Below are 21591 nucleotides of genomic sequence, written 5' to 3'. Positions count from 1 at the left end.
AGGCTCCCACCCCTGCTGTAGGGGATACACACGGAGAGATCCGTGCTTAACTTCTAAGCAGTTTAGTCAGATTGCTTAGAATTTATGCACGGATCTCTCCGTGTGTACCCCCTTTTAGGAGCTGATTGGCTGGTGCATTATCACCATCCACTTATCACTGCTTTCTCATACGTCTTAGAGGATGCTGGGGATGCTTCAAGAACCATGGGGTATAGACGGGATCCGCAGGAGACATGGGCACTTTAAGACTTTAAAAGGGGTGTGAACTGGCTCCTCCCTCTATGCCCTCCTCCAGACTCCAGTTAGATTCTGTGCCCAGTGAGACTGGATGCACACTAAGGAGCTCTCCAGAGTTACTCAGAAAAAAGATTTTGTTAGGTCTATTATTTTCAGGGAGACCTGCTGGCAACAGGCTCCCTGCATCGTGGGACTGAGGGGAGAGAAGCAGACCTACTTCTCTGAGTTCAAAGGCTCTGCTTCTTAGGCTACTGGACACCATTAGCTCCAGAGGGTCCGATCACTTGGGGCACCTAGCTGCTCGTTCCCGGAGCCGTGCCGTCACCCCCCTTGCAGAGCCAGAAGATAGAAGCCGGGTGAGTAACAGAAGATCAGAAGACTTCAGTGACGGCAGAAGACGGCTTTTTGAGGTACCGAGCAGCGGGCGCACTGCGCGCCATGCTCCCACATAAGAACGGCACTGCAGGGCGCAGGGGGGGCGCCCTTGGCAGCATAAATCCTCAATTTAGTGACTGGCAGAAAGTGTACTAATTACAGACCCCCGCCAGTATAAAGATATAAAATTAAGCGGGACTGAAGCGTGCCTTTAAGGGGGCGTGGCTTAGCCCTCACAGCTCTGACCAGCGCCATTTTCTCTTCGGAGAAGCTGCAGAGACGCTGAGCCTGGCCTCCCACACTGCTGTACAAGTAACAGGGTGAAAAATGGGGGGGGGGGGGGGGGATGCACAAGAGATTTGGTGCTAGTTTATTTAATATAAAAGCGCTAACAGGTCTGGGCAGTAATTGTACTCGCTTCAGAACCAGGATAGGCGCAGGGTTGTGAGTTGGCAGAACTCCCTCTGTGTTTCTCTAACAGGCTTTGTTGTGGGTCTGTCTCCTATAGCCCCAGTGTGGTTGTGGGTGTCGGTACGTGTGTGTCGACATGTCTGGGGCTGAGTGCTCTTCCCAGGAGGAGGCTGGAGTGGGGACAGAAAAGGCTGTGGGAGTGACCGTGTTGGCACCGCCGACGGCTGATTGGGTAAATATGTTGAGTGTTTTGAATGCTAATGTGGTTCGGTTGACTAAGAGATTCGATAAATCTGAGTCTAAAAGCCAGACATGAAGGAAATCCGTGGAAGATGCATTGTCACAAGCTCAGACCCCTTCGGGGTCACAGAAACGTGCATTTACCCAGATACCAGATACGGATACCGACGCGGACTCTGATTCCAGTGTCAACTATAGTGATACCAGATTGAATCCTAAACTGGCTAAGAGCATTCAGTACATGATTGTGGCGATAAAAGAAGTTTTGCATATCACAGAGGACCTTGCTGTTCCTGATACAAGGGTCTGTATGTTTAAAGTAAAGAAACCTGAGGTAACGTTTCCTCCCTCTCATGAACTGAACGCTCTTTTTGAAAAGGCTTGGGAAAATCCTGACAAGAAGGTACAGGTTCCCAAAAGAATTCCAGTGGCATATCCGGTTCCTTTTGCGGACAGGGAAAAGTGGGAGTCGAGCCCCACAGTGGACAAAGCTCTATCGCGTCTATCCAAAAAGGTGGCGCTTCCGTCTCCTGACACGGCAGCCCTAAAGGATCCTGCGGATCGTAAGCAGGAAAATCCACTAAAATCCATTTATGTCACTACGGGTTTGCTACTCAGGCCCACCGTTGCTTCGGCATGGGTGAGTAGCGCTATTGAAAGGTGGGCAGATAACTTGTCATCTGAGATGGATACCCTAGACAGAGATAGCGTACTTTTGGCTCTGGGTCATATCAGGGACGCTGCAGCATACTTAAAAGAAGCTGTAAGGGATATTGGCCTTTTGGGATCAAGGGCCAATGCCATGGCCCTAGTCTCAGCTAGGAGGGCATTGTGGATTCATCAATGGAATGCTGATGCTGACTCTAAGAAGGCGATGGAGTCGTTACCGTTTAACGGTAGTGTCTTGTTTGGTGACGGCCTCACTGACCTGGTATCTACGGCTGCCGTGGGTAAGTCGTCATTTTTACCTTATGTTCCTGCAAAAAAAACGCCCCACTATCAGATGCAGTCCTTTCGGCCCAATAAATTCAAAAAAGGACGAGGGTCCTCCTTCCTTGCTGCGAGAGGAAGAGGAAAGGGAAAAAGGTCACAGGCTGTGGCAAGTTCCCAAGAGCAGAAGTCCTCTCCGGCTTCTACCAAATCCACCGCATGACGCTGGGGCTCCTCTACGGTAGTCCGCACCGGTGGGGGCACGTCTCAAACTCTTCAGTCAGGTCTGGGTGCACTCGGACCTGGATCCTTGGATATTAGAAATAGTAACCCAAGGGTACAAATTAGAGTTTCAAGATGTGCCCCCTCACCGATTCTTCAAATCGGCCTTGCCAGCTTCTCATCTAGAAAGGGAGGTAGTATGCGCGGCAATACTAAAGCTGTGTCAAAATCAAGTCATTGTCACGTTACCCCAGGCACAACGGGGGGAGGGTTTTTATTCGAGTCTGTTCGTGGTCCCGAAGCCGGAAGGCTCAGTCAGACCGATTCTGAACCTAAAATCCCTCAATTTCTTTCTGAAAAAATTCAAATTCAAGGTGGAATCTCTCCGAGCAGTGATCTCCAGTCTGGAGGAGGGGGATTTTATGGTGTCGGACATAAAGGATGCCTACTTACATGTCCCCATATATCCTCCACATCAGGCATACCTGAGGTTTGCTGTTCAGGATTGTCATTACTAATTTCAGACGTTGCCGTTTGGTCTCTCCACAGCACCAAGGATTTTCACCAAGGTTATGGCGGAAATGATGGTTCTCCTGCGCAAGCAGGGAATTACAATTATCCCGTACTTGGACGATCTCCTCATAAAGGCGAGATCCAAGGAGCAGTTGCTGAAAAATGTTGCGCTCTCACTGACGATCCTGCAACAACATGGTTGGCTCCTAAACTTGCCAAAATCACAGTTGGTTCCGACGACACGGCTGTCGTTCCTGGGTATGATTCTGGATACAGAATTACAGAGCGTTTTTCTTCCAGTGGAAAAGGCTCTGGAAATACAGAACATGGTAAAACACATTCTGAAACCGGCAAAAGTGTCAGTTCTTCAATGCACTCGGTTGCTGGGGAAGATGGTGGCGGCCTACGAGGCCATTCCGTATGGCAGGTTCCATGCCAGGGTGTTTCAGTGGGACCTGTTGGACAAGTGGTCCGGGTCTCACCTCCACATGCACCGGAAAATAATCCTATCTTCCAGGACCAGGATCTCCCTTCTGTGGTGGCTGCACAGTTCTCACCTTTTGGAGGGACACAGGTTCGGGATTCAGGATTGGATCCTGGTGACCACAGATGCAAGTCTCCGAGGCTGGGGAGCAGTCACACAGGGGAGAAACTTTCAGGGAAAATGGTCAAGCCAGGAAGCTTGTCTGCACATAAACATTCTGGAATTAAGGGCCATTTACAACGGCATTCTGCAAGCGGAACATCTTCTTCGCGGTCTTCCAGTCTTGATTCAGTCAGACAACATAACAGCAGTGGCGTACATAAACCGCCAGGGCGGAACAAAGAGCAGAGCGGCGATGGCCGAGGCCACGAAAGTTCTTCGCTGGGCGGAAAGACATGCAAGCGCTCTGTCAGCAGTCTTCATTCCAGGAGTGGACAACTGGGAAGCAGATTTCCTCAGCAGACACGATCTCCATCCAGGAGAATGGGGTCTTCATCAAGAGGTTTTTGCAGAAGTGACAAGTCGTTGGGGAATTCCTCAAATAGATATGATGGCGTCCCACCTCAACAAGAAACTTCAGAGATATTGTTCCAGGTCGAGGGACCCTCAAGCAATACCGGTGGACGCCCTAGTGACACCGTGGGTGTTTCCGTCGGCTTATGTGTTCCCTCCACTTCCTCTCATTCCAAAGGTGATAAAGATTATAAGAAGAACAAGGGTTCAGGCGATACTCGTTGTTCCGGACTGGCCAAAGAGGGCCTGGTATCCAAATCTTCAGGAGTTGCTCATAGAAGATCCCTGGCCGCTTCCTCTACGGGAGGACCTGTTACAAGGTCCGTGCGTGTATCAGGACTTACCGCGGCTGCGTTTGACGGCATGGTGGTTGAACGCCAAATCCTAGCCAGAAAGTGTATTCCCAGTGAAGTCATTCACACTCTTCTTCAGGCTAGAAAGGAAGTAACGGCGAAGCATTACCACCGTATTTGGAGAAAATATGTGTCTTGGTGTGAATCCAAGAAGGCTCCTACGGAAGAATTTCAGCTCTGGCGTTTGCTCAATTTTTTACAAGCGGGCCTAAAGTTAGGCTCTATTAAAGTACAAATTTCGGCCTTATCAATTTTCTTTCAGAAAGAATTGGCCTCCCTTCCAGAAGTTCAGACCTTCGTGAAAGGTCTTTGTGCCTCCTGTGGCACCATAGGATCTTAATGTGGTATTGCAGTTCCTGCAATCTCATTGGTTTGAACCTTTACGTAAGGTTGAGTTAAAATTCCTTACTTGGAAAGTAGTCATGTTGTTGGCCTTGGCATCCGCAAGGCGGGTTTCTGAGTTGGCGGCTTTGTCTCACAAAAGCCCCTATTTAATCTTCCATGCTGATAGAGCGGAGTTGAGAACTCGTCAGCAATTTCTGCCAAAAGTGGTTTCATCATTTCATGTAAACCAGCCTATTGTGCCAGTGGTTACTGACGCCTTGGCGGAGTCGAAGTCTCTCGATGTGGTCAGAGCTTTGAAGATCTATGTCACCAGAATGGCGCAGATTAGGAAAACAGAGGCTCTGTTTGTCCTGTGGGTTCACAACAAGATTGGGGCTCCTGCTTCCAAGCAGACTATTGCACGCTGGATCTGTAATACGATTGAGCAGGCTCATTCTACGGCGGGATTGCCGTTACCGAAATCGGTGAAAGCCCATTCTACCAGAGAGGTGGGCTCATCCTGGGTGGCTACCCGAGGGGTCTCGGCATTACAGCTTTGCCGGGCTTCTACCTGGTTGGGTTCAAACACCTTTGCGAAGTTTTACAAGTTTGATACCCTGGCTGAGGAGGCCCTCTTGTTTGGTCAATCGGTGCTGCAGAGTCATCCGCACTCTCCCGCCCGTTCTAGAGCTTTGGTATAAACTCCATGGTTCTTGAAGCATCCCCAGCATCCTCTAGGACGTATGAGAAAATAGGATTTTAATACCTACCGGTAAATCCTTTTCTCTTAGTCCGTAGAGGATGCTGGGCGCCCGTCCCAGTTCCGGTTGTATCTGCAGTTTTTGGTTACACTCATGTTGAGTTAAGTACAGTTTGTCTGTGGCTGATGTTGGTCATGCCGTTGCATGCGTTGTTGTTGAATGCCATGTTGTACGGCGTGTTTGAGGTGTGAGCTGGTATGTGTCTCACCTTAGTTTAAAAAAATGAAATAAAACATTAAATAAATCCTTTTCCTCAAAATGTCCGTCTCCCTGGGCACAGTTTCTATAACTGGAGTCTGGAGGAGGGGCATAGAGGGAGGAGCCAGTTCACACCCCTTTTTAAAGTCTTAAAGTGCCCATGTCTCCTGCGGGATCCCGTCTATACTCCATGGTTCTTGAAGCATCCCCAGCATCCTCTACGGACTAAGAGAAAAGGATTAACCGGTAAGTATTAAAATCCTATTTGATCACTTCTCCAGGGTTAATACATCTGCCCCAATGTCGTCTTATTGGGTTTTAAAGTGAATATGTAAAGACCATCAGCATTCCATTCTGAGTACTAAGGGTAGAATTCAGTTGGGCGTGAGGTAATAAAACTTGCGTACCTCATGACCAATTTTGTATTACCGCAGGTGTGCGTGCTTCCATTACCCACTGTATCCAACAAAAAAATATGGCCTCCAGAAGACAGAGCTTTGGAAGACAAGTAATAACTGACTAATTCAACTAATTGCAAACTTCAAGTTGCGTAATTGGTCTCCAGGGAGCGTCCAAAGCATTGGGGGACATACTCTGTTGAAGTTTTGGCTTTGCTGCCTGATGAAGGCTGAAAGTCAGAAAAAGCCAAACCTAAAAAACAGTAAAAAACGTTCGCTATGACAGCAGAAGAGAACCACACTGCCTATCCAGTCTGACTGTTTGCGTCACTAAGAATATTACACACACCTTATTTCTGTCCCAAGCGTGTTGTATTTCCCTTACCGTAATAACCATCACCACCTCTGTTGGGTGGCTATTCCACCTCTAAACTACTACTTTGGTAAAGCACTCCTTCCTCAGGAGCTGATTGGTTAGTAGTTTCTTTCTCCAAGGCTTGGTACATCTGACCCTCAATCTTCCATTGAAGAATGCTTATTAAGTAAAAGTTGCAGGAGAGCAAGACGGGACATTAAAGCAGCATGAAGGCAAAGCACTCCTTTTTATAACCTATTTCTGCAAATTCTAAATTGTATTAAAATCTCTCACTAAATTGTCTGGTGAAAAAAACTATTAACGGTGCCCTGGAATCTCTGAACCGTTGTGCAGGAGGATTGAAGTCTATCTGTGAAAGTGGAGTGGTTCTTGGTAAGCAGATCTTTTTTTTCTTTTTTTTCTTTCCCTTTTGCAGATCAATCCCCCCCCTTAAGTGCTATATGACCCTCTCGGGGAGGGCGATGATACAATTATGTGCTTTAAGCTGTTTTAATTGTGTCTGGGTCCATTCCAAAACATCCATGATACAGGAGGTTGTGTATTTAAGATTAGCCACCGCCCCGGTTCCTTTCCAAACTCCCTTGCTGCTGATCTAATGCACTGGGTCTAGAATAGAGAGAACAGAAGGTTTTTTTGTGTTCTTTTTGTTTCCTCACACCTTTTTGGTTGACAAAAACACGTCTGTTGATTGCAATAATGGATTCTCATTTCAACAGTTAAAAACAAACCATGTTAACGGAGTTCTTAGGTACGTTCTAGTGCTCTGGTTACTTTCTGCGGAGCAAAGGTCTTATTCCTTATTTGTAATGGAATTAATGGAGCGATTGCCATCTGCGAATGGGTACAGCCTGGCCGCATTGCCGCAAAGAAGAGCATAGCTACATCTGCATGTTTGGATGAATAACTTTTGCCATTGGCTGAATGATTCCTGAATTCAAGGTTGTCGAATCTATTCTCTGTATCTTTAGAATAAATACATTTGCAGTTAAAAAACTACATTGCAGTTGGATTGATATGCAAATTTTGTGCTTAAATAATATCATACCCTCCAACATTTTATGCTGGAAAACCGGTACAAAAGAGGTCACGCCCCCTTTCCTATATTTTCAATGGAGATTTAGTGAGTCAAAAATCGTTACAAAGCCCTTTTTGGCTGGTACAGACCATTAAAAATCGGTACTGTACCGGCCAAAAAGGTACAGTTGCTGGGTATGTGATATTTTCAGTAAAAAGTTTTTAGCCAACACCCCCCTCCTCCGCGAAACTGACATAACGGCAGGAGTCCTGTTCCGGAACCCCTGCCGCTCAATGAATGCAGTCCCACGCACCGTGTCGGTATGCGTGAAAAGCTTAACAAAAGCCCAAATGCAGTTTTTACTTCAACTTTTCCCTGAGCAGTTTCCCATTATAGAAATAAATTATTTAATTGAATTGCTGGCCTCCAGCTTTTAGATCCGTTCAGGGACTTGAGTGCACTTTGACCTCTGCATGAAATTGATTGTAAACCGCCAATTTGTTGTTCATATCCGCCACACTGTGCCTTGTGTAAATTTGCACGCACAAGGCTATGAAAGTGTTGCTGAACAAGAGTAAACTGCACCGGTCTGTCCACCTATTCCCTTTCAAATGTTATGGCGGTTGATTGGTGGTATAGGAAATCCTGTTAGATTTGTACTTAATCCTGGTGGTTTTGCGTCTGCGCACATGCAAGACCCGTTTTGCGCATTTGTAGAACGGACTTTGCGATATTGCTTGCAGCACATGACAGCCGCAGTATGATAGGCTGCCGCTGTTCGGGGGCCGAGCGGGGGCAGCAACTTCAAAACGGGGGCGTGTCATCTGCGTTTTGTAAGCCTGATGGGTCCAGGGTCATTGGGCACAGACTTGTTGGATTCTGGTGTTCAGATCCTACGGCCAGCCTGAGTAAGATTGCGACGGTGTCTGAAAACATTGTGATGGTGATCCAAAGCTGTGTCCTAATACGCAACGCTCAGATCTTGCAAAAGCATACAGTAGGCGTCTATCTCCTACAGACGCCCCCTGTTGCATTAGAATTTTAAATTGCACGCAATTGCATAGCTGCTTCCTTGCACCTGAGACAAAGCATCATCATTATTGTTACTTGTAGGACACTGGAGATTGCGCAGCAGCAGGTTTTCATCTTATATGCATGACCTACACAAATGTAATAAACATAATAACCGTTGCATGAATGTAATTAAGCATAATAACACATAAAAGGCTATTCCTGAGCTAGCAATTACCGTTGGCGCACATGCAGGTACAAATTCCATTTGTTTGATGGGGGAATAAAATGAGACTATTTGGCATATAACATGCCATTGAGGTCAAACAAGGTACAGTATGATACATTGAGTATAGAGTAGCCTCTACTTGAGAGCTTACATTCTACAGGAAGGGAGTGGATAACATCTACTATTTAAAATTATTTATTTATTTTATTGCTGTTGGATTTTCTGTTTGTAGTCATTTTTTTGTTTTGCAGTATTTTTGTATGTAATGTTATCCTTTTTTTTTTTTTTTTTTTTTAACACTTAACATTGTGACTTTCTGTGTCTTTTCCACTTATTTTTCTGTCTTTGTCTTCTTAAATATTCAGCATGGCAGGCTTGGTTTGATATGCGCCACATGTATTTTTAAGGTGTATCTGATTCATTTTGTTTGTACTTGTATTCTGGGATTGTTTAGGGAGTGATTAAGGACTTCCTTGGAATGCGATCTGGAGCTAAGGGGCATATTTACCACCAATCGCATGCCTAGTGTGGTTGTGGCATGAAAATTTCATCTCATCAGCTTACTGTTATGAAATTGTCTGCATTTATCAAAGCTGGGACGCTTTGTGCCCTCCTGCGCATGCATCAGTGAGAGCCGATGGGGGGAAAAAATCCAGAAGATCCCTCTCCAGCAGAATAGGCTCTGTTGGGGTCGAGTATTGGTATATCCTATTGGCAGAACATATGGTGGTGAGGGGTTCAGTATGTAATACCGACAACGACATCCCGGCCATCAAAATGCTGACAGCCCCATAGTTAAGACACTAACCCTTCCCTACCCTAACCCTCCCCGGGGGTACCTAACCCTCCCTTCCCCGCTGCCCAACCCTAACCCTCCCTACTTGGTGCCTAACCCTAACCTCCCCTTCTAAGTGCCTAAACCTAGGCTCCACCCCCACCCCCGCGGCAGGATGCGAGACTGTGTCACACTGAGAGGACGATCGGGATTTCCGGCGTCAGTGTTTTAACGCCGGGATTCCCTCCCCCCTCTCGTTGGGTATCTGTTCACATGGTCGACCATGTTATGGTCGACAGTCATTAGGTCGACCACTCTTGGTCGACATTGACATGGTCGACATGGACACATGGTCGACACATGAAAGGTCGACACGTGAAAAGGTCGACATGAGTTTTTTAACTTTTTTTTTCTTTTGGGGAACTTTTCCATACTTTACGATCCACATGGACTACGATTGGAATGGTAAAGTGTGCCGAGCGAAGGCACCATGCCCGAAGCATGGCGAGCGAAGCGGTGCACTAATTGGGGTTCCCAGTCACTTTACGCAAAAAACGACACTAAAAAAAGTTAAAAAACTCATGTCGACCGTTTCATATGTCGACCTTTCATGTGTCGACCATGTGTCCATGTCGACCATGTCAATGTCGAGCAATAGTGTTCGACCTAATGACTGTCGACCATAGCATGGTCGACCATTCATACCGGAACCCTCTCGTTGGTATTGTGGCCACAATTTGGGATTCCGGTGTCAGTATTTTGACCATCCGGCGGTATTGTGACTGCTTCCCGTGGTGACAGGTGTTAGCGGTGTGCGATGGCGGTCATTTTGTGTAAAGGCCAGGCGACTTTGGATTGATTAACCCTTTCACACCCACGCATCACGCAGTCACCGATCAAGGCTTGTCAGTACTGTCTTACGATTGGACAGAAAGGAAGCAATAATTTACATTATAAGTCTGTGTACACTGCTGCATCATTACTGCTGCGTGGATTCCCCTGGCCACATCATTTGCGCTCCGATGGAAATTTGATGAATGATTTAATAGCTCTTTGTGCTCAGTCTATTTTTGGTTTGCAGTAAGCATCCTTGTGTGTGAGTGTACGATGGTGAAAAATCGCCGCTTTCACACATTCCTTGCATTTTTTTCATGCTCTCGTATTTTTTCGCCATATTCCAAACAAAAGGTCTTTTGGCGAAGTCGGAATATCTACATTCCTGGTGTCTAGCGCGGCATTGGTATAATTCCATATCTGCTAAATGTCTGTAACTCTGTCCTGTCACCATGGGGATTTAGACGAGGACAGAGGTCGAGGCACCATCAATTATCGCTGGAAATATTGCAGCGGGAGGCTTGCCCTGCAGCTGTTTGCATGGGTGTGGTTCATCAAATCGACAGTGTCTAGGTCGACAATGTTTAGGTCGACCACTATAGGTCGACAGTCACTAGGTCGACATGGATGGAAGGTCGACAGGGTTTCTAGGTCGACATGTGCTAGGTCGACAGGTCTAAAGGTCGACATGTGGATTTTTTTTTTTTTTGTCGTTTTCTTCGTAGAGTGACCGGGATCCCAAATTAGTGCACCGCGTCCCCTCGCATGGCTCGCTTCACTCGCCATGCTTCGGGCATGGTGCCTTCGCTCCGCTACAGCTTCGCTCGGCACACTTTACCGTTCCAATCGTAGTCCACGTGGATCGTTAAGTATGAAAAAATTCAAAAAAAGAAAAAAAATGTGAAAAACTCATGTCGACCTTTAGACCTGTCGACCTAGAAACCCTGTCGACCTTCCATCCATGTCGACCTAGTGACTGTCGACCTATAGTGGTCGACCTAAACATTGTCGACCTAGACACTGTCGATCTTCAGACCGGATCCCGTTTGCATGACCAGGGTCTTGTCACAGAGATCAGGCGGGATAGATATATTTATGTGGAAAAGCACAGAACATAGAATGCATAAGGGGCCAGTGTGATTAGCCAGCTGTTTCTGATTTATGTTTTGCTGTTTTCATATCATTAACCATGAGGGAATTTCTTGGAGTACAGTTTTTCCATTGTATATACTGTACGAGCATTCCATTTTTACTCCCAGATGCCAAAAGGTCACTTATCCATTGAGCGGGAAGCAAGCTAGGTCTGCTTATGGAGACAGGGGCAGGAATGACACTTAAAGTTCTTCCATGAAGGAGTTAGTCTTTTGTTCAGACTGTTCTTCGTTATTTCTATACCGCCTTTGCAATGTGCATTACCGGTTAGGCATAGTTACTGTGCGTGCATTGCAGTTGTGAAGAGCTTATTAAACGCATTACTGCCGATGACAGCCCTCCTCTACCCCTTCAGAGGTAATCACTTAACATATATAATAACTAAGCTGGTTTCATTATTTATAGATAAGTATTGGCGGGCTAAGAGGTCCGCTCTTATTACAATTATTTATATATTGAGGATGTATGGTGGTGAAGAAAAGACAATTATTACAGTATCTCCACCCGCCAGACTATTTACAGATAAATTAGGATAAAGTTGAGGCCTGTGAACTTGGGGCCTTCTGCTAGCCTGTCGGCCTGTGAACTTGGGGCCTTCTGCTAGCCTGTCGGCCTGTGAACTTGGGGCCTTCTGTCAGCTCATCGGCCTGTGAACTTGGGGCCTTCTGCCAGCCCGTCGGCCTGTGAACTTGGGGCCTTCTGCCAGCCCGTCGGCCTGTGAACTTGGGGAGCCTTCTGCCATCTTCTCAGCCTGTTCAGTGGGGGGCATCTTCTTTGAGCCCATTTACTCATGGAGGTATCCAGTTCACTTTCCAATTACCTCAATCACAGTCCCACCCAGACAGATGGTGTACGTGACCCTAGTGAGGTGAGCAATCGGTCTAATCAGTGTATTGTCAGGGAGAGCACCTCGTATCTACTACAGTAAAGTGGCCACTGGCTGCCGACTCTTTTTCCACTACATCGGTTTCAAGTATAAAACAGAACCGCCACCACCATACCCCTATATACCCGCCTACCGCTCCTCAATGGCCTAATTAACTACATTACACTCTCTTCTTACAGATAGGAGTAACCCAGCAAATGTGCAATGCCATTTTATTAAAATGAATCTAGACTAATTCAAATTTGCAATCGTAAATTATGAACAGTAATTTCTTTATCAAAATATTGCATAGTAAATTGAGGTTGACTAATACCCCATTTACACCAAAATCCCGGGTCTGACCCTGGATTTGGAAGACAGCACAGACGGCATGCGCTGTGACCTCTAGCCTCCCGACCGCCCGCCGGACACTGCAGTTCGGGAGGTCTGCCAAGCTGTAAATGGCTACCGGGTCGCAGGACCCGGCTTACCCATTTACACCGCCTACTACCCTGGGTCTTACCTGTGTTCAACCCTGCTCGAAAATGGACCCAGGGTTTTGGAGAAGGACCCTTTTACACCGCCTGCAATCCCAGGATTTTGCACGCTCCCGTGCAAAATCCCGGGATATTCCAGGCGGTGTAAAAGGGGTATAAGAAAACTGAAAATTGTGACCTATTTACTATTACACTCCTAAATGATTTAGAGATGGAGGAGGGGGGCGGGGGGGGAGAATTAACTTGGCCTAAAGTAAAAAAACAAAGAACCTGCCAAGTCACCGACTCAATGTGGTGCTCTGGCAGGGCATTCTGTACTCCCCTGATAGAAAGGTCATTGTATCCGCTTCCAGACAACAGACGGCAAACTGTGCCAATCCACCACATAAATATACAGTATATGCCATATCTATTGTGAAAGAGATCACATACACTGGATTAAATACAGGTAGCTTCCTTTTATTTTTCTCACTCGGAAAGACAGCATCAGGTAACTTTTCAACAGCATAGGCTTCACGGCGGTAAGCAGTTAGTTTCCCGGCCGACGCCAGAATCCCCACAGCCAACAGAAACCCAGCGGTCAGAACGCCGACCGAGGCCTGGTCTCCCCCCCCCCCCCGGGGGACACGCTGCACTCGCCGTCGGGATTCCGTTGTCTGTCTTATGACTGCCGTGATCCCATACTGAATCCTTCACAGCATGGCAGCTCACAAATAAGAGGCAAGTCGTCACAGGTTACAGACAGATTGGTAGTACATCCCAAATGGCTTCCTAGCATAAACCCCAAACCCCCCGGTCCTATCATCCGGCCGGCTGGTCCAGCATCGAAAGTAATGTCTCCCAGCACTGAACACATATTTTAAAGGCAGATGACCGGTGCTGTTAATTAGCCTAGCTTCTGGCTGACAACTGAGGCAGAACCTGGACTGGACCCTTCAGTCCGGCTGCTGCTGCTAGGACCTTATGGATTCGAGGCTGCGGTGATATGCAAATAGTTGTTTCAGCTTTCCCCTTGTGTGCTTGCTTGCATTGTAATGTGCAAGCCCTGAGACGCCCACTGAAGGCAACGGATGTTGTAAATCTGCCGACGTCTGTAAATTCTCCACCGCTTTCTCCATTGTTTGCACTAGCGTTAGTCAGGCGCAGTTCCACTTTCTCCGCTCCGGCTACACATGGCCGGGACGCAACAGACAGGCAATCGCATGTGCCATAGGGGTTTCCAGGCTTTTTTGCACGTGTGCAATAGCAAATCGATAGTTGGGGCAATGAGTCTCGTTCATATTGGTGATAAAACCGTTAGTGACAGGAGAACAGAGGGATCATTGATATGTTCATTAGAATATAGAAAAGTCTTCTATGCCAATATACATGTAACATCCATGACCAGTGGTTCATTAACGTAACTAACATCTAATTCCATCATCCTTCATTCATGTTTTTTCTTGACAAGAGGCAGCCATCAGCCATTGATGGTCTGATGGTGAGTGGGATTACCATCGATGGTAGGACACAGATGGCAAAACACTGGTGGCTGCCCTCACACTGGTCACTGTACTGGTCTATGTCAGAGAATGACATAGTTCCGGCCTTGCCCCCACCCCGTAGACTGCAAATTGCGTTATTACATCATGAGGGGGCGGGACTGATCGCAGCCAACGTAGAGAACTGCTGGATGTGGGCAAATACGGATAATCTGGCTCAGTAATCGGTGTAGACATATCAAGTGTTAGACTGGGGTCCATGCTTAAGGGGTGTGGCCAGTTAGCACAGGGTGAGACCAGCCCGCACTGAGGCTTAGACAGCCATTAGAGACCATGGGGCATATGTATTAAACCTGGAGAAGTGATAAAGTAGTGATAAGTGCAAGGTGATAACGCAACAGCCAATCAGCTCCATCACTTCTCCAGGCTTAATACATCCCTTTAATAGAGTAACACTGTCTGGAGCCTGACGTTAGAGCAAGAGGTGGGTCCCACTGGGGATTTCCCCTGCACCCCTGTGGACCAGTCTGCCCCTGGAGAAAGCCGTCTCCATCACAGTGGGTACACTTGGGGTACTCCTCCTATCTGTAAGTGTTTCCTATGCACATCATCCTTCAAATCTGTTTTATCATCTATTCATCACCATGTCCTAAGATATGGCAAATATATGGCTGCCCTCTCTGGAAGGAAGCGGCGAGGCAGGAGCGTGGGCAAGTGGGTAGTGCGGGTAAGTAAGGGGCCTGATGGCACAATTGCATTATTGTGTCCCTGTCTCCTGCCATACAGTATTGTGAAACAGTGGGCGGGGGCGTGTTGATCCGAGTCACGCCATTGGCCGTCCGGGAAGGCTCACTTTACTTGGGAAGTGGCTGGCACCGGTGGCCTTCGGGAGTCTTGCCCTCTCATCTGGCTCAGCCCCCCCGAAATTCGGGAGAAAGCAAGTACACACATAATGTGACAATTTTACTTAGGCTTGTTGTGTTTTTCTTTCTCCATAAGTAATGACAATCTGCTGAAGCCCTGTGTGAAGCGGCATGCAGACCCCATGATTCCGTAGTCTGCAGGGCTGCGATATGCTGCAGGCGATATGTAGTCACTCGTTTTCTGGGTGAATCTCTTATATTGTATTAGAAGAATTATGTCCCACTCCTCCTTACACTGCCGCTTCAGCTCACTGATGCCCTGGGGGCACCCATACATGTTATTGTCAGATAGATTGATGCCATTTTTGGGCCTGATGAATAATAGATGATTGTTAATTATTAATCTCCTCCCATCCCCCTTCTCTACAGTAGAATGGTTGCAAGGACTTTTCAACGTACAAGAAATTCCCCCAGGGTAGGCATAGGCTTAGATGTATGTTGATGTACAGATAAAACCCATGGCACGGTAATCTTCGTGGACGGTATACCAGCGTACCCTCCTATAGACGTTCTGATAGGATTACATAGTGCCCACTAGCTGTAAGGTCAGCAGTAAAGTTAATGTGAATTTGCAGATTGTCTTATTAGCAATTGAAGAATCTCATAATAATTAATGTAAAAATGAGAAGAGCTCTTTAAGCTTCTGCTCTTTATTCTCTCTGTTCATGGTCTCTGATGTCTCTTCGTACAGTATGGCATCGTATTGGACGCAGGATCCTCCCACACCGCCCTGTTCATCTACAAGTGGCCGGCGGACAAGGAGAATGACACCGGCATCGTCAGCCAGCACAGATTGTGCGAAGTGACAGGTGAGTGGAAGCTCCACTACCGTTCATATGTCTGGCAGCACTCTGCCTATTGTCTAATGAGATTGTGGTGCACCAGTTTGGATCAAATTATTACATTTTAAATGTTTAGTACAATTTTCATATAATCGTATATGTCCCCGCTTAACATTGGTGATTTTTGATGTAATCACTGTAGGGATGAGAGAGAGAGACAATGGGAAGAGGGGGAGAGAAAGAGACTGGGAAATAAATGGGGGAGGGGGAGACCTGAGAAGACCAGCGTAGAGAGAGCTGGCAGAATAGATGTATACAGAGATCGGAAGGGAGAGGAGGCAGGGAAAAGCGAAACAATGAGAAGAGGGGGAGATAAAGAATGGGAAATAGAGGGGGGGGGGGGGGGGGGGGGAGACCAGAGAAGATGAACGTAGAGAGAGATGGTAGAATAGAGGTATACAGAGATTGGAAGGGAGAGGAGGCAGGGATGAGAGAGACAATGGGAAGAGGAGGAGAGAAAGAGACTGGGAAATAAATGGGGGAGGGGGAGACCTGAGAAGACCAGCGTAGAGAGAGCTGGCAGAATAGAGGTATACAGAGATCAGAAGGGAGAGGAGGCAGGGAAAAGCGAAACAATGAGAAGAGGGGGAGATAAAGAATGGGAACTAGAGGGGGGGGGGGGGGGAGGGGGAGACCAGAGAAGATGAACGTAGAGAGAGATGGTAGAATAGAGGTATACAGAGATTGGAAGGGAGAGGAGGAGAGAAAGAGACTGGGAAATAAATGGGGGATGGGGAGACCTGAGAAGACCAGCGTAGAGAGAGCTGGCAGAATAGAGGTATACAGAGATCGGAAGGGAGAGGAGGCAGGGAAAAGCGAAACAATGAGAAGAGGGGGAGATAAAGAATGGGAAATAGAGGGGGGGGTGTAGGGGGAGACCAGAGAAGATGAACGTAGAGAGAGATGGTAGAATAGAGGTATACAGAGATTGGAAGGGAGAGGAGGCAGGGATGAGAGAGACAATGGGAAGAGGGGGAGAGAAAGAGACTGGGAAATAAATGGGGAGGGGGAGACCTGAGAAGACAAGCGTAGAGAGAGCTGGTAGAATAGAGGTATACAGAGATTGGAAGGGAGAGGAAGCAGGGATGAGAGAGAGAGAGACAATAGGAAGAGGAGGAGAGAAAGACAATGGGGAGAGAAAGAGACTAGGAAATAAAGAGGAAGAGACATAAGAAGACAAGTGTAGAGAGAGCTGGTAGAATAGAGGTATACAGGGATCGGGAGGGAGAGGAGGCAGGGATGAGAGAGACAATGGGAAGAGGGGGAGAGAAAGACTGGGAAATAAACGGGGGGGAGGGGGAGACCAGAGTAGACAAGTGTAGAGAGAGATGGTAGAATAGAGGTATGCAGAGATGGGAAGGGAGAGGGACAAAAATAATCTGCCAGTATTGGGTAAAAGAACTAGCAACATGTCTGTAATATTAATATTATTTCTCTTATGTCCTAGAGGATGCTGGGGACTCCGTAAGGACCATGGGGTATAGACGGGCTCCGCAGGAGACATGGGCACTATAAAGAACTTTAGAATGGGTGTGCACAGGCTCCTCCCTCTATGCCCCTCCTCCAGACCTCGGTTAGATCCTGTGCCCATAGGAGATTGGGTGCACTGCAGGGGAGCTTTCCTGAGTTTCTCTGAAAAAAGAATTTTGTTAGGTTTTTTATTTTCAGGGAGCCCTGCTGGCAACAGGCTCCCTGCATCGTGGGATTGAGGAGAGAGAAGCAGCCCTACTTAAATGATAGGCTCTGCTTCTTAGGCTACTGGACACCATTAGCTCCAGAGGGAGTCGGAACGCAGGTCTCCCCTCGCCGTTCGTCCCAGAGCCGCGCCGCCGTCCTCCTCACAGAGCTGGAAGATAGAAGCCGGGTGAGTATGAGAAGAAAGAAGACTTCAAAGGCGGCAGAAGACTTCTGATCTTCACTGAGGCCATTGCTCTCACACACACACACACACACACACACACACACACACACACACACACACACACACACACACACACACACACACACACACACACACACACTCTCTACAGGCACGGATGGGTGCAGGGCGCAGGGGGGGCGCCCTGGGCAGCAATAAAACCTCTTGGCTGGCAATAAGTATATATACTGCAGAGGCATTAGATATACGAACCCCCGCCAGTAAGCCAGTATTATATTTTTGAGCGGGACCGAAGCACGCCGCTGAGGGGGCGGAGCTTGATTCCACAGCACTAACCAGCGCCATTTTCTCCACAGCACGCTGCTGAGGAGCTGGCTCCCCGGACTCTCCCCTGCTGAACACGGTGGCAGAGGACTTAAAAAGAGGGGGGGGGGGGGGGCACATATATTTGGCGCAGTGAGTGTATATTGAATATATATATATAAAAAGCGCTGTGTATCTGGGAATTGTTTTTCCAGGGTAATTTGGCGCTGGGTGTGTGCTGGCATACTCTCTCTCTGTCTCTCCAAAGGGCCTTTTTGGGGAAACTGTCTCCAGATTAGATATTTCCCTGAGTGTGTGGGGGTGTCGGTACGTGTGTGCCGGCATGTCTGAAGCGGAAGGCTCTTCTAGGGAGGAGGTGGAGCAAATGAGTGTGGTGTCTCCGTCGGCAACGCCGACACCTGATTGGTTGGATATGTGGAATGTTTTAAATGCAAATGTGAATTTATTACATAAGAGGTTGGACAAAGCGGAGTCCAGGTAAAATGCAGGGAGTCAAACCTTGCCTTTCACTATGTCACAGGGCCCTTCTGGGTCTCAGAAGCGCCCACTATCCCAAGTAGCAGACACTGATACCAACACGGATTCTGACTCCAGTGTCGACTACGATGATGCGAGGTTGCAGCCAAAGTTAGCAAAAATTATTCATTATATGATTATTGCAATAAAAGATGTGTTGCATATCACAGATGACCCCTCTGTCCCTGACACGAGGGTCCACATGTTTAAAGATAAGAAACCTGAGGTTACTTTCCCCCCTTCTCATGAGCTAAATGAGTTGTTTGAAAGGGCTTGGGAAACTCCAGACAAGAAACTGCAGATTCCCAAGAGGATTCTTATGGCGTATCCTTTCCCGGCTAAGGACAGGTTACGGTGGGAATCCTCCCCCAGGGTGGACAAAGCGTTAACGCGCTTATCCAAAAAGGTGGCGCTGCCGTCTCAAGATACCACAGCCCTCAAGGATCCTGCTGATCGTAGGCAGGATACTACCTTGAAGTAGATTTATACACATACTGGTACCTTGCTCAGACCGGCGATAGCGTCGGCTTGGGTTTGTAGCGCTGTAGCAACTTGGACAGATACCTTGTCTGCTGAAATTGATACCCTGGATAAGGATACCATTTTATTGACCTTGGGTCATATTAAAGACTCTGTCCTATATATGAGAGAGGCTCAGAGAGACGTTGGCCTACTGGGTTCAAGAGCCAACGCCATGGCGATTTCTGCTAGGCGAGCCCTGTGGACCCGCCAATGGACGGGTGATGCCGACTCGAAGAGGCATATGGAGGTTTTGCCTTACAAGGGTGAGGACTTATTTGGGGAAGGTCTCACGGACCTGGTTTCCACAGCTACTGCAGGTAAATCTACTTTTTTACCTTATGTTTCCTCACAGCCAAAGAAAACGCCACATTATCAGATGCAGTCCTTTCGGTCGCATAAGTCCAAAAGAGTACGGGGATCTTCCTTTCTCGCCAGAGGGAAAAAGCTGCCTGCTACGGCTAGTTCCCAGGAGCAGAAGTCCTCCCCGGCTTCTACTAAATCCACTGCATGACGCTGGGGCTCCGCTGAGGGAGTCCGCCCCAGTGGGGGCACGTCTTTGACTTTTCAGCCACGTCTGGGTTCAATCACAGGTGAATCCCTGGGCAATAGAAATTGTATCCCAGGGTTACAAGCTGGAATTCGAAGATGTGCCTCCTCGCCGGTTTTTCAAATTGGCCCTACCAGCTTCTTCCACAGAAAGGGAGGTCGTTTTAGATGCAATTCAAATACTGTGTCTTCAACAAGTGGTGGTCAAAGTTCCCCTGCTTCAACAGGGGACGGCGTACTACTCAACCCGGTTTGTGGTCCCGAAACCGGACGGTTCGGTCAGACCCATTCTGAATTTAAAATCCCTAAACCTATACTTGAAAAGTTTCAAATTCAAGATGGAATCGGTCAGAGCGGTCATCGCCAGCCTGGAGGGGGGGGATTTTATGGTGTCACTGGACATATAGGATGCATACCTTCATGTCCCCATATATCCTCATCAGGCGTTCCTGAGATTTGCTGTACAGGATTGTCATTACCAATTTCAGACGTTGCCGTTTGGGCTTTCCACGGCCCCGAGGATTTTCACGAAGGTAATGGCGGAAATGATGGTGCTCCTGCGCAAGCAGGGAGTCACAATTATCCCGTACTTGGACGATCTCCTGATAAAAGCTAGATCGAGAGAACAGTTGCTGAAAAGCGTGTCACTCTCCCTGAGGGTGTTGCAGCAGCACGGCTGGGTTCTCAATCTGCCAAAGTCACAGTTGGTTCCAACGACCCGATTGACTTTCTTAGGTATGATTCTGGACACGGAACAAAAAAGGGTTTTTCTCCCGATGGAAAAAGCCCAGGAACTCCAGAACTTGGTCAGGGACCTGTTGAAGCCGAAAAGGGTGTCGGTCCATCAATGCACTCGAGTTCTGGGAAAAATGATGGCGTCTTACGAGGCCATTCCCTTCGGCAGGTTCCATGCGAGGACTTTTCAGTGGGACCTTCTGGACAAGTGGTCCGGGTCCCATCTACATATTCATCAGAAGATCAGCCTGTCCCCCAGGGCCAGGGTATCTCTCTTGTGGTGGTTGCAGAGTGCTCACCTTCTAGAGGGTCGCTGGTTCGCCATTCAAGACTGGGTTCTGGTGACCACGGACGCGAGCCTCCGAGGATGGGTAGCAGTCACACAGGGAAGAATCTTCCAGGGACTGTGGTCAAGCCAGGAGGCTTGTCTACACATAAACGTACTGGAATTGAGGGCCATCTACAACGGCCTACGTCGGGCGGAGACTCTTCTTCGCGGCCTGCCTGTTCTGATTCAGTCAGACAACGTCACAGCCGTGGCTCATGTAAACCGCCAAGGCGGAACAAGAAGCAGAGTGGCGATGGCGGAAGCCACCAGGTTTCTTCGCTGGGCGGAAAATCATGTAAGCGCTTTGACAGCAGTCTTCATTCCGGGAGTGGACAACTGGGAAGCAGACTTCCCACAGACACGATCTCCATCCAGGGGAGTGGGGGCTTCATCAAGAAGTCCTTTACAGAGATTGCAAGTCAGTGGGGACTTCCTCAAATAGACATGATGGCGTCACGCCTCAACAAGAAGCTTCGGAGGTATTGTGCCAGGTCAAGGGACCCTCAGGCACTAGCAGTGGACGCCCTGGTGACACCGTGGGTGTTTCAGTCGGTCTATGTGTTGCCTCCTCTTCCTCTCATCTCAAAAATATTGAGAATCATAAGACGAAGAGGAGTACAGACACTTCTCATTGTTCCAGATTGGCCTCGAAGGGCCTGGTATCCGGATCTGCAGGAAATGCTCACAGAAGATCCGTGGCCTCTTCCTCTCAGAGAGGACCTGTTACAACAGGGGCCCTGTCTGTTCCAAGACTTACCGCGGCTGCGTTTGACGCCAGATCC

General features: G+C 48.0%; 1 protein-coding gene across 1 annotated transcript in view; it reads left to right on the top strand.

Annotated features, from left to right (window-relative positions):
- ENTPD2 (ectonucleoside triphosphate diphosphohydrolase 2) overlaps positions 1-21591 on the top strand; it is an 89905-nt gene that overhangs the window by 32087 nt on the left and 36227 nt on the right. The window contains exon 2 of the mRNA XM_063936254.1: positions 15809-15926. Coding sequence (XP_063792324.1) covers positions 15809-15926 — 118 coding nt within the window. The remainder of the gene's footprint in view (positions 1-15808; positions 15927-21591) is intronic.

Source organism: Pseudophryne corroboree, chromosome 8, assembly GCF_028390025.1.
Source record: "Pseudophryne corroboree isolate aPseCor3 chromosome 8, aPseCor3.hap2, whole genome shotgun sequence".
Lineage (NCBI taxonomy): Eukaryota > Metazoa > Chordata > Amphibia > Anura > Myobatrachidae > Pseudophryne > Pseudophryne corroboree.
Note: the sequence above shows the minus strand (reverse complement) of the source record. Positions and strands in the feature narration are given on the sequence as shown.